We start from the raw sequence: 12,843 nt of genomic DNA, 5'->3' as shown, positions 1-12,843 counted from the left end.
TGCAGCTCTGTGGCTCCCAACATCAGGACATGGAGCTGCTGGAGTGAATCACCCCACACCTGGCCAAGAGACATTTCCAAGACAAAGTCCAAGAAGTGGGTATTTGCTTTATTCAGTGGGCTGGGATCACTCCTCCTAACAGCGCACACCCAGGCACATAGCAAATTAAAATATATGGTTATACTTTATGCACATTGTTTTCCTTAGAAAAGGTGTGGTTATGCAAAATATTTCTTAGCACGCATCATTATCAGTAGCATACGCGAAGCAAAGGCGCAGTGCATCCTAGTGGTTACACTGAGAAAGGCTCCATGTTTTCCTTGGTGGTTCTTTGATGAAGGCTTGATGTCTTCCTCACCATTTTTTCACCTTTCTCCTCTAGGCATGTGTTGTCTCTTGGCAGCTGTTTCAGTTAGTTCCTCACTGGTTTTAGCAAGCTTTGTCCTTCATTTTATGTTTATTGCAAAACATTTCAAGTTTTGTTCCCTATTGCCAAGTTTCATCCTGTGTTTTTAGCTTGTGGCCTGATATTTGCTAGCTTCTATATAGGTTATGATAAATCTTATTCTTGCCCAAGTATGCCTAGGCCCAATGCTTTTAACTCTTTCAGGAGCAAGTCCAGAGAAGGCCTTGAGGAGTCCCTCAAGGAGGCTAGAGTTCTCTGCTTTGGAGACAAGGCTGGGAGAGCTGGGGATATTCAGCTTGGAGAAAAGAAGGCTCATATGAGACCTTAGAACCCTTTCCAGTGCCTAAAGCGGCTCCAAGACAGCTGGAGAGGGACTTGTGACAAGGCCTGAAGTGATAGGACAAGGGGGAATGGCTTCCCACTGCCAGAGGGTAGAGTCACATGGGATATTAGGAAGTTCTTCCTTGTGAGGGTGGTAAGACCCTGGCAGAAGTTGGCTTCCCCATCCCTGAAGTGTCCAAGACCCGGCTGGACAGGGCTTGGAGCAACCTGGGATAGTGCAAGCTGTCCCTGCCCATGGCAGGGGATGGAACGGGATGATTTTAAGGTCCCTTCTATCCCAAACCATTCTAGGTTTCTAGGATTCCATGGCTTCCTAACCTGCATGACAGCATTCTGCACTGCCACATGGAGGTACACAGCTCATTCATGACTTTATTTTGGTCCTAAAGAAAAAAATTGAGAAATACCTACTTATTAGAGATCCAAATCTTGCTGTTACAAAAGGGATTTAGTTTTTAAATTTTGTGTTAAGGTGTATAAACACAGAGCTCAGACAGAAGCAGGATTTCATATGCACAGACCATGTCCCAGTGACTCTGATGAACAGATACCAGCCTGAGCAACCTGATGGTGTCATACTGTTTAAACCCACAGTGTAGTGTCCTCATGGAGAGAACAAAATACCATCCAGCTGAGAGAGGGCAGACACAGATCTTCCTCCTTCCTAGGCAAAAGTCATCAGCCCTCTCCTCCAACTGGGAAAAATTGCTATTTTTTTATTAAAGATTCCCAGCCAGTCTTGGAACATGCAGAGCTCCAGGGGAGCAGTGTAAAATGTCAGGCCACGTGTGCCCCAGCAAAGCCAGCTGGAACAGCAAGTGGCTTGGCACATTACCAGTTCACAGAAAGAAATTCTGCCCATCATGTGGGAGATGTGCTATATGGCAGAGAATCCCAGAAAATGAATCTCCAGATCAACATGGAAGTGAACAACATCATACATGTGGCACCTGGGGATGTGGCTTAGTGGTGGACCCAGAAGTGTCAGGTTAATGGCTGGACCTGATGATCTTAGAGGTTTTTCTCAACCTTAATGATTCCATGACTATGAACAATCACCATTAGGCCACACAATGCTGTCCAGCTTGGCTTTGGCCTTGACGATGAACTCATTGGAGGCATCAACAAGTGGAAGCCGTGGAGGTCCCATGGGAATGCCAGAAACAAAAGTCATTACAGCTTTAGTCTGTGCAACACCAAAACCTGGGCAGACAAAAGCAAAATCAGGACTTTTACAGACCACTTTCCTTAAACCAGCCTCAATACAGGTGTCAAAAAAAGTAGCAGTACAGATTTTCTGTGTAATCCAGTATCAGGCAGGCTTCAAACACTTCTTAGAATAGGGATATTGAAAAGAGGTAACTGCTTGCAGACAGGAATGACACTGCAGTAAAAATTACTCCTACTTGCTACTTTTATTCATAAATAAGCATCCCCCAATGCAGACTCACACAGAGCCAAGCCTTGGAAGTAGCAACATCCTGCTCTCTGTCCATAGCTTACGAATTCTTGTGTACCTTTGCATATTTAGAGTTTGCATTTTCATCTATAAGGCTAAAAAATAATGCAATTTCTCTGATTTTGAACCCAAGAAATACAACTAGGCTCTAAAGCTTGGTGAGATTCATCAGTACTTGCATATGTACCGGAAACCCACAGTGAACAGTTCTCTTCATTAAACGGCTGATATAATTTAATGTAAACATTTCCTGTCTGTTCCCTACACCACTCTATTGGTCTTAATAGTTTTTTATATTTAAACTTGATTCTGTTTCTAGAAATCATTCAATTTTAAAATGTTTTGGCCTTGTATATAGCCTTCAACATAATTTCTGCTTAATTACAGCAAGGCAGGAGAGAGAAGTATCAGAGCTATTCTTCTACTTAGGCACGACCATTTCAGAAAAATAACTGTAGAAATAAAGCTGGAAATGAGCTTTTGGAGATGGAAGGAAAAAAACCCCTAACAAATAAAACAACCCACAGAAAGAGTCAGGATAAGAACAAGGGTAAATCAGGGAGTCACAGTTTTAAATCTGTGAGACTTCACAGCAGAAGGAAGGAAGAGAGAGTGGAATCTGTCCAGCGTGCTTGGTCAGCAACCTTTGTTGAGGTCCTAACTGCTACTAAGTTGGGAGACAGCAGATGCAACAGTTTTTCACTGCAAAATCTTTCAGGAAGGAAGTTCTAAGAGCACAGCAACAAGAGAGTTTGAGAAGCAGAAAGTTTGCACTTTTAGACATAATGAGGGAAATAGGTAGTGTTTACGCAGTTTACTTACCCAGTTTGATGACAAAGTTGAGAAATTCCCCAGTGAGTAACTAGAAAAGACCAACAATAATTTATTAACACACTCAAATTTGAAGGTGTAGAAACAGCTAAAGCTACTATATTTATATCATTGCTTACTTGCATGGATGAGATTAGAGTTGAAGAGTAAGTCATTAAGAGGTCTTGGTTAAAAGGCAGTGAGGAATGGTGAAAAAAGTGAGGAGGGATGAGTAACAAAAAGGGGAGCTGAAGATGAAAGAATTTTTCTTTAATAAAGCTGCCTCAGTATGGATGAGAACCACATGGAAAACAGCCACAGTAAAGCTCAAAGAGAAAGAAAGTTGCTCCCAGTAAGGCTTGGGAAGATGCTGTACCTGATACTGCTGTGCCAAGGCAAAGTCTGGCTTTGCAAAGGCTTGCAACATAAGATTGGTTTGTCGGCCCAAATAGTTGTATGTACTGTCAAAAAAACCAAACAAAAAATAGAATTGGTAGATGCAAAGAAGGAACTTGAAACCAGTGAAACAAAAGAAGTAACCACAGGCTTTTGCTGTTGACATTGTCATTATAAGTGAAATTTGTGGAATTTATGTGTGGTGCAGTCTACTGTCAAGCATCTGAAGTATGCCAAGCTCCCTGGAAGAGAGACAATTTCTCTTCCCTGTTCTTTCCAAATGGAACTGCTTTGCAAACTAAAAATAAAAAGACATCATCGGATAATAAGGAAAGTCAATCACTTAATTTTCCAGTTGCTTGTTCATTTAATGGATTGCCTAGATGGGAACACAGGTATCACACAATAATTCATCTAATCAACCTGATATGAGGGGCAGAGGATAAATTAGAAATTCAACTCAGCACAGCTTTTTTCATCACAGACTGCTTATGTGAACTAACAGTTTTAACCTCTCTGTGATTTTGTTCCTTACCCAATGCAGACAGAAGTGATTACCTACTTCAAAAGTTGCCATGTGGATAAAAAGTACATTGAAACCTTTGTGTCAGCTTAAAAACCACAACAATGATCACCCAAAGGAACATAATCTGAGATCCTGGGTTATATGACTGTTCCATCACTAGGACTGGAGCTAGATTATGTGTCTGTTTGCCTCTGTACATCCCTATCTTGCAAAATCCTCCACTGCCGTGACTGAAGGCAGTCAGGGAATACTATGCAGATAGTGAAAGATAAAACAGCATAGTGTATGTGTGACAGGAAGGAGTCCAAGCCATACTGACCTTCCAACTGCTCCATTTGCCCCTACTGCCAGTGCAGCCAACAGTTGCTAGTTTGGGGTGGAGGGAGGAAAAAAAAAATAAAAAAATAAAAAAAATTTTACTTCATGTAATAAAATCAAGGATTATAAAAAAAAAGGGTGGGAGGGAACAGCAGAACTACTGAGTGTCCAGGGTTATTTCTTCCTCAAGGCTGAAGCAAGAGAGGATTTTCTTAATCCTCTAATAAGAAGTTATTTCTTAAAAGAAATTATTCTTAAGAGAAGCTTCTTACCTCATCCACCCCATAAAGGAATTCAAAGTCCCCTGTTTCGTTCTTGTTTATGCACTGTGCCAGGTCCAAGAGGTCCGTGTCACTGAACTTCACACCCTGGAAGGTGGGGATCTGTGCTTTTATCCCATCCAGCAACTCTTCCACACGAACTGTGCAGAATAGCAATCTCATATGAAGGAACACAGGCCAGTTCTGGGAGAGTTCCTTCCTTGTCCCCAAGAGAAAGACTTCATATTTTACAAGTTGTTTACTTTCAGCCTAAGCCTAGTAAACTATACAGCTCTAAAACAACAAGTAAGACAACAAAGAGTAAGACTTTTTTACCAGATGAGAAAAAGTTTAGGAATGAACTGGCAACAACACATTTAAGACTAAACATAAATCCTTTCAAAATGCTTTCAAAAATACTACATAATCTGCTTTCCAGACCAAATAACCAAAGATCTGTACTCTGTACTTACTCTTCACACCCGTCAGAGGAGGAATGTGATAGTAATAAAATGGCACCTCAGGGGCTTCAGATGCAACCTTCTGTAAGAAAGCAACCAGCTCATCTAGAAGGAAACCATCAAGTATCCCATAAGAGAAAGAGACTATACATAGGGAGACACAGTTCAGATACACAGCACAGGGGTTGTGGAGGGGCCTTAGCTTGTGGACCACACATAGCAAGTCATACAAAACCCTTCACAAGTCATAAAACATTAAATGTGCCATAAATTAGAGGAAGACCTTAAGAAAGTCAAAGACAATATTTCTTTCAAACCAAACTAGTTTCAATAGCTCCCACACATCCTCTTGCAGGTGCAGCTCAGGCATGCTGTCACATGTGCCAGACCTTTGTGCCAAGTGGTCTCATCAGGATCACTTGTGTGCAACAGAGGACAAGGGATCAAGTTCATGCTCACCTCCCTGGGGTATTTCTTGGTCAGGATGATGAACAGGGTTTTGGACAACTTCTTTTGCACCATTTTAGGAATTAAAGAGTTATGGTTGACATTATTCATGAGAATCTTGCTCATTGCATCCTTAATAGATCTTAGGCAATTTTCTCATTTATACAGAAGGAAGAAGAATGGCAAAAAACAGTGCTGAACCCTCACTGCCATCCTACTCTCAGTGAGGTTTCTGCTGACTTTTGTGCTATTCCTCTGTGAGTACCAGCCTGATTGCCACTGACTGTGCTCTGGTTGTCACTATCAGCCATTCTGGCAAGTTACTCTGGTTTCTTCTGGGGCTTTCATGTTAACATTTCCATTCAGAATTCATTCAGACAACGTTTAATATTTCTTTTACAGACCTCAACATCAAGTGGTTCTTTTATGTTATTGTCAGGATCTTAAGGACAAAATACTCAGTTTGCAAGTTTTGAAGTAACCTTAGACAGAACCAAAGCTGATCACTTCAGTAACAAGAGCCACACCTGTGTATTAGCAGTTGCACAACTTGGAAAGTGGTCAGCATGGAACCAGTTGCTTCCTAGTGTGGCCCAGAGTAAGCATGAACAGCAAACTATCCATTCAGAACAGACTAGTTAACTAGACTATTCTTTCCGAAAGCAATTCTTGTTAAAAAAAGCTAACAAGATACATCCCAAAAGACATCCTTCCCATTTCTTACCAGGACAATTCTGCTATCTCTCATCTTAAAAAAATGCTTCTTGAAGGTTTTGCTTCTCCATTACAGTTATGCAAACATTATCATCAGAATATTTTCCAAAGAAAGTACCTGGCATTAATCCTTTATCAATTACGAAGGTTGGGAGGGCAATAAAAAAGCCTCAGAAATCACATCTACTCACCTTTGTTTGTGGGTTTGAAGAAGAAGGGGGCTATGACAGCAATGCCACCAGCACCTATGGCTGCTGCGTGTCTTGCCTATAAAAGAGTGGAAAGTATCTGAGGGTCCATCTGCTTCTATTTATCACACACAGAGTGAAAAATATCATATACACACCAGCTCTTGGCACTCTGGCAGATTCAGTGCTCCCACATGAATGATCACATGGTCCAATCTGCACAAAAAACCAAATTCAGAATATTCTGGGGAGATTTCAGTGATTGTGAACTATCAGGCTGCCAAAATTACTCACTTCAGCCTAGGCAGCCACAGAACAAGAATCTAAAAAAAGAGTTGAGCCTGTGTCAACCTGATGAGCAGAAACAGGGAGAAAATGCTGACAGTGACAAGTGGTGGTAGAAGAAAGACAACACATTTGTAAACATGAATCACATGTGACTTCTTGCTGTACTTGCAAAGCTGTCAAGACGGATGAATCTTAGCATTTTATTAGGAAATTGAAATTAAGACATTGAGGATTTAAGGGGAAGCTGGGAAGAGTAAAGGAAATCAAAGCATATCTTTACTTTCTAAACCTATTTCTCTGCAAACCTACCAGAAGAGTTCAATCTCACAGTAACACCTTTGACTGCTTGTCTCCTGCAAAGGGGAGCCTCCATTCTATCTGTTAGAGTGTATCCGGACTGGAGTTCCAGTCTATCAGCCCCATTGCTGTTTTTCTCCTTTATATCCATAGGAGACATGGATATAAGGGCTATTGATCTGAAGGCCTCAATCCTTCACACCAGTTTATTTCTCGTCATTATCTTTGTCCCGCAAAACACTTTCTCTTCTGCATATCCTCTGACCCAGCATCCAGGAGAAATGCAGCAGCAAGGGGTACAAGGCTATTGACAGGTACAAGAAAGGGAGAATGAAGCTGCAATTGGATACACAGCTGCAGATACAGATTGAATTCTTTCTTCTGTTACTAATTTTGCACCTTTAGGGAAGCAGTTAAGCACTTGACACCTCAACTTCAGTCACATCAAATAATGTAATACATTAAAAGGTTCAGAAATGCTCTTTATTTTCATTTCTTCTCAAGACTAAACAAAGCAGATTTTCCAAGCCCTTTCTCATCCCCCCACCTCTCACTGTACCAAAGTGAAGGACTCTTGCAAGCTCTCTAAGCAGCAGGAACAGACACCAGCTAACTGCCCTGGCAAAAACATACTTCTGTGATAAAGGAGCTGAGGAACAAAGCCAGCAACAAAACACTTAAAAAAAAGAAAAATAAAAAAAATCATCTGCAATCAGGCATTATTATAATGTAAGACCTGGAATCCCCCATTCCCTTTCAGTTACTCACTTGTCTTTTCCCTGGCACATCCATTCTTCTGCCAATTGCTTCCTCTCCTGGATGCTAAGGGACAGTCCTTCTCCTGTTGTGCCATTCACTGTTTCAACACAACAAAACACAACACACTGGCTGAGGCCGCACCTACACACATTGGTTTCACTGAAGACACAAACTAACGTTTTTGAGTTGGGAAGGATCATTCAGATGAGTCTTCTCTATCAACACAGCATTTTCCATTAATCTCCAGGAATGCCACCTTATCAAGGCACCTTATTTTATTCCCCACAGAAATGGGGTGTGGGAAAAACCAGATTCCTTAAGTACCTCTTGCACTCTTGTGGCAGCAGCCTAAAGGGAGACAAAGAGTTACATTGTCCCACCCCAAACCCCTTATGAAGGGTGGCCCAGGTGCTCTGATTGGGTTTGAGTCCCTGGGGGGGGTTTTCTCCCTTGGTGAGCTTCTACTGGTCCCTGACCCTGAACTCCACCTTCAAAGTGGAAGCCCTCGGTTCTGTCCCTCAAAAACCCCTGCTGTGCCTCTGTTCAGAGCTCTCTGTTCTGGACCTGACTTTGTTCCCATGCTGAATAAACGGTTTCGTGAACCGGGAGCCCGTCTTGTTGGTGTTTCATGCTGGTCCCCAGAATCCTGCTGCTTCCCTGGATGAGATCCTGAGATTGCTGACTGCAACACACTCTCTCCGCTGGTAAATATAAATGGCCAGGATGATCCCACATCCACATTTCCTCCCACTACAGCTCCTATCAGATGAGATATCACAGGATTCCCATCCAGGTAAAAGGTGTGTAACATAGTTTTGGTCACTTACCAAAAACGTTCTTCACATTCTGCTCATTTACCAGATAATCCACATATTGACGAATCACCGGGAGATTAATTTTTCTGCAATAAAAGGAACCACAGCAACCATTAAGTCCTCACCTACAGTTACTTCAAACGTAGTGATTAAGAAACAGAAAAAAAACATGTATTTTGAACCCTTGCATTTGTACACACACAGATTACCCAAGGGTTAAAAACCCTTGACATCTGTTCAACATCTGAGGGTAGCAGCTCAGCCTTGAATTCTCTCTTGCAGTTTCTCTTCCTCCTGAAGTTTGCTATTCCAAACTTTTATTGGGAATTGCTGCAGGTTTGCCACAGCAAAGAACTTTTTTGGGAGATATGAGAGAACAGGAGACACTTAAACCTTTTCCTCTTTTGAGGGAAACAGGAGTCCTCTTAAGAGCACAAAGTTATTTGTGCAAGTGCTGGCAAATGGTTAAACTGCTGGATGGTTATAACTGCTTGATACAGAAACAGCATTCAATGGATGTGACTTTGACCTTTCTCTTTAAAGGATGAGGAGAGTAAGAGGATTCCCTGGAAAAGAGGGGAAATAGAATTCTTGGGTTATCTTCTATGCAAGACAAACTTATTTTGTTTATTAATGTATAATATTTCAGTGTTGTTCTCATTTGTCAAAAATACAAACCAAACCTATGATCTGGAAGTAAATTCTGATGCCTTGATAGGTTTTACACAATACTTAAAATTCCATAGATGCCTTCCCAGAACATATCTGACAAGGACCATGCAGTCCAGGCAGAGGGCTCAGGTCACTCTCTAAATACTGTGTTGCAATAAATTTGAGTCATAATAAAAAAAAAAACAGAAAAAAGTTTCCTTTGAAGCAAGAATCAAAGCAGTGACTGCAATAGAATGAGTTCCATGACTGGGATGAAGCCATGTTTTTCAGCACTTAAAGTTCTGGAGATCTGTACTAGTAAATCTCCACTGTCTCTCTCAAAAGCACATACAGATCCTGAAATATCCTCCACGAGAGCTAGGGTCTCTGCTAACTCCAAACAACTCAGTCTTGCAACATTAAAATGCAGTGAGGAGGCTTTTGTTTTCCACCCCTGGTCTGAAGAAAGCTGAATTTCAAGTTTCAATTTGATGTTATTTTCAAAACTGTGCTGTCCTTGCAGTATTTTCTTCAAGTTGAAACTAATTCCATGCACTCATACACATGACTGCGTGCATGACTTTAGCTAAGGTACAGAGAAGTCTAAAAGGCCTTCAGATTCTGACAATTATTTTCTAGCTCTAGGGAGCTCTTTTTAACTAGGACTGCAATTTTCCTTAACAAATGCGAAAACACTGCAATGCTCTACACATGTAACTGCACTATGATTTAATTTGCATATACAAAGCAACAGAAAAGGAGATATGAAACTCTCTGAACCCAGAGGCAAGGTACTTGCTGGCAGCAGAAGGAAGGAAGCAGAGAGAGGGGAATCTCAGTCTGGTCTTAGTCGGACTAATTTAATAGTTCTCCCAATCCCATCAGAGATCTGCTTTAAAAAAAAAACAACAAAAAACAACAACAACAAAACAGCAAGAAAGCAAGCAGATCAGTTCTGCAAATGAGAAAGAAGGAAAATAGGGGTGGAAGGAAACAATAATCAATGCAGCTTTGACAGCTCACCCATCCGGAGTCATTGGAGTGATGGTAGCAGCTACAAGACCCTTTAACTTCTTTCGGGGTATCATTGAGCTGTTGGGGGGAAAAAAAGTATAAAAGGGATTACCATCTCTCTTCAAGTGCTTCTGTGAAAGGATAAAAATGCCACGGGCTGTGCAGCCGAGCCCTCCGGGCAGGGAGGGCGGTTCTGCAGAGACGCAGACCCCCAGCTATTCCCGAGGGAACGGATGGCAGGGGAGCGGGGGGAGGGCTCCGCCGCAACTCACCCCTCACCTCGATCAGCCGCGACAGCAGCTCCCCAAGCCGCTCCTCCAGCGGCGGTGTGGGAACGGCCAGGAGGGAAGAAGGCGGGGACAGCGGCAGCAGCTGACGACTGCACAGCCAGCCCTATTCAGCCCAGCCTCTCGACCAGTTCAACCACACACTCCTCATCAGCGTCCCCAAATCCAGCCCATCTCCACCCAGCCTGCCCATGGCTAACTCATCCTCTGACTGCCCCGCAGCCCCCCGTGGCCCCTCAGCACAGCCGCGACCCCTACGGGCTCCTACTGCCCATGCTTTGGCAAGAGATAAGGCTGGTTTGGGTTATCCATTATTATCTGTAAAATTCAAGATAAAAAAAAATAAATGAACCTTTAAATATTAATAAACAACAGGATGGAGACAAACAAAATCTTGGAATGCTTTGGGTTGGAAGGTACCTTAAAAGGTCACCCTGTGCCACCCCCTGCCATGGGCAGGGACACCATCTCAGGTTGCTCCACGCCCTGTCCAGCCTGGCCTTTGGACACTTCCAGGGATGGGGCAGCCACAGCTTCCCTGGGCAACCTGTGCCAGGGCCTCCCAATCATCACAGTGAGAAACCTTATCCAAATATCTCACCTAATACTGTCCTCTCAGCCCTGCTGAGATGGTGGAAGCGCTCCAAATAACAGTGCAGTGTCCCTGCTCTGGGACAGATGGATCTATGTCCCTGTGTGAGAAAGGCAAATGGAGCTCAGGCTTTCTGCTCCTTGCATGCAGCCCAACCTGTGGTTTTACCAGATGTGTACCATGTCCATTGTGGAGTGTGAGCTCCATCACAGCACAATCCTCCCCATCCTACCAGAACTGCACCTGGGCCAGGATTCAAATCTACTCCCAGGAGATCTGACCAATGGACTACTAGCATCCTAAAAGGCAAGGTACTGCCCTGAACAGATTAATACCAATAAGCTTCCAAGAAATATTTTTAAAAAATTTTCTTCATTCAGTGTGCACTTCCAAATCTTCTGTTAGAGCGTGTTCTGAGAGCACCCAGTGCCTGCAGAGAGAATAATCCCTTGTTGTGTGACCCAGGAGCACATTTTTCACATATTCACATAATAACCTCAGGAGTTTGAGGCTGTGGTATTCCTCCTCCATGACAAAATATGCTCACCGTGGGCTGTTTGCGTGCAGAGATCACTCTCTGGGTTTTGGCCTTATTAGCAGCTCCTTACAAAGCACATACATTTCCCTTTCCTTAGAGGGACATCTTGTTCTTCCAGAAATCCCCTTTCTCTACACTCTTCCATTCCCACAGTTAATTTATCTTTTTCCAGGCTCAATAGTTCCAGCTCTTGCAACCTCTTCCACCTCCCCAAAGCATCAGTGTATGTCTGGAAGTTCACAGACAATTCAGTGCTCTATAGAGCCATTTAGAGGAAGTCCACAAGATTTCCTGAGTATTTTAATGCAGTTCTAGTGCTACTTCATGGTGTTGACAGCACAGGAGAGAAGCTTTACAGTAGTCTGGAGAAGTTTAGAGCTACTTAGAATTCTGCAGGAGTCACAGACTGAAATAAAAGGGTTTTAGAGCTCTTTTGAGCTCTTCAGAGGAATTTTAAAGCCTCCTGGAGGAAAGTTGTACAGGAGAGATTTAGAGGCATTTTAGATGCATTTAAAGATATATTAGGGCTGCTACACCAAGATAGAGCAGCTTTAGATCAGTTTAGGGGAGCTCTGAGGTGTCAAGAAGTTTAGAAGATCAAAAGGAGTTTAGTATGTTACAGGAGTTCTGGCACATTTCACAGGACTTTAGAGCTGCTTAGAACAGTTTGTAGGATGTTTAGATCAACCTAGAGCATTCAGACTGGTTTTAGAGGGCTTCAGAAGGGTTTTAGCACTGTCTCTAAGCAGAGATTCCAGAACTGCAGGAAAGAGTTCTAGACCTGTTGCAAGGAAATGTGTAGGATGGTGCTGTGGGCAGCCTCACCCTTGATGGGCTGCAGTTGTGTCTAATGACAACAGAGTAGAGAACAGCCTTGCCCTTGTTGAGTTGTAGCTGTGTCTAATAAGGAGATCTGTTACAAAAGAGTGGGTTGCCCAATTATGAGAGAGTGGAGTGAGTTGGCTGCCCATGCTGTCTAACAGAAGGAAGGTATGAGAGCTTTGCTATAAGAGCATAAGCTGCTGATACATATACCTGCCTTTGGTGAAGGCACTATGTTATAAATCCATATTGTGATATTGGCTTTCGCAAGTATTGGGATGAATATTATATGTTAAATACTTTTTGGCTATGTATGTACTTTTTCTCTTGCTAACAAGTTTTAAGCGTAAAGGAATTTCATGGTACAAAGCAAGGAAACCCCAGGGAGCAAAAACAGTGGGGCCCAAGCTGTTATCTGTTAGCTGTTATAGAAAGACAATGAAGCCCAGACTG

At 42.6% G+C, this 12,843-nt stretch overlaps 1 protein-coding gene across 4 annotated transcripts; it reads right to left on the bottom strand.

The window, feature by feature from the left end:
* Positions 1–87: 87 nt before the first annotated feature.
* On the bottom strand, positions 88–10,655 carry NPL (N-acetylneuraminate pyruvate lyase). Of its 4 annotated transcripts, none has more exons than XM_023931655.2 (12): positions 10,431–10,655; positions 10,161–10,229; positions 8,499–8,572; positions 7,681–7,768; positions 6,486–6,543; positions 6,331–6,406; positions 4,991–5,083; positions 4,530–4,678; positions 4,259–4,305; positions 3,394–3,478; positions 3,030–3,069; positions 88–1,951 (listed from the first exon to the last, which is right to left on the bottom strand). In XM_023931655.2, the coding sequence occupies exons 2-12, from the start codon at positions 10,223–10,225 to the stop codon at positions 1,794–1,796; spliced, it is 933 nt and encodes a 310-aa protein (XP_023787423.1). In that variant the 5' UTR covers positions 10,226–10,229; positions 10,431–10,655; the 3' UTR covers positions 88–1,793. The 4 variants fall into 4 exon arrangements, with proteins under 4 accessions (XP_023787423.1, XP_023787424.1, XP_023787425.1 ...); XM_023931656.2 differs by having other exon boundaries at positions 10,424–10,506; XM_023931657.2 differs by lacking the exon at positions 4,259–4,305 and having other exon boundaries at positions 10,431–10,501.
* Positions 10,656–12,843: the final 2,188 nt, after the last annotated feature.

This window comes from Cyanistes caeruleus, chromosome 9, assembly GCF_971803275.1.
Source record: "Cyanistes caeruleus chromosome 9, bCyaCae1.hap1.1, whole genome shotgun sequence".
Classification (NCBI taxonomy): domain Eukaryota; kingdom Metazoa; phylum Chordata; class Aves; order Passeriformes; family Paridae; genus Cyanistes; species Cyanistes caeruleus.
Note: the sequence above shows the minus strand (reverse complement) of the source record. Positions and strands in the feature narration are given on the sequence as shown.

Bases quoted from the DNA above. Each gene is read 5' to 3' on its own strand.
- NPL (XM_023931655.2), bottom strand. From the start codon at position 10,225: ATGATACCCCGAAAGAAGTTAAAGGGTCTTGTAGCTGCTACCATCACT. The intron at 4,679-4,990 runs GTAAGTACAGAG...TATTCTGCACAG, and splicing joins TCCTCTGACGGGTGTGAAGA to TTCGTGTGGAAGAGTTGCTG. The intron at 3,070-3,393 runs GTACAGCATCTT...GGTCTTTTCTAG, and splicing joins CCTTGGCACAGCAGTATCAG to TTACTCACTGGGGAATTTCT.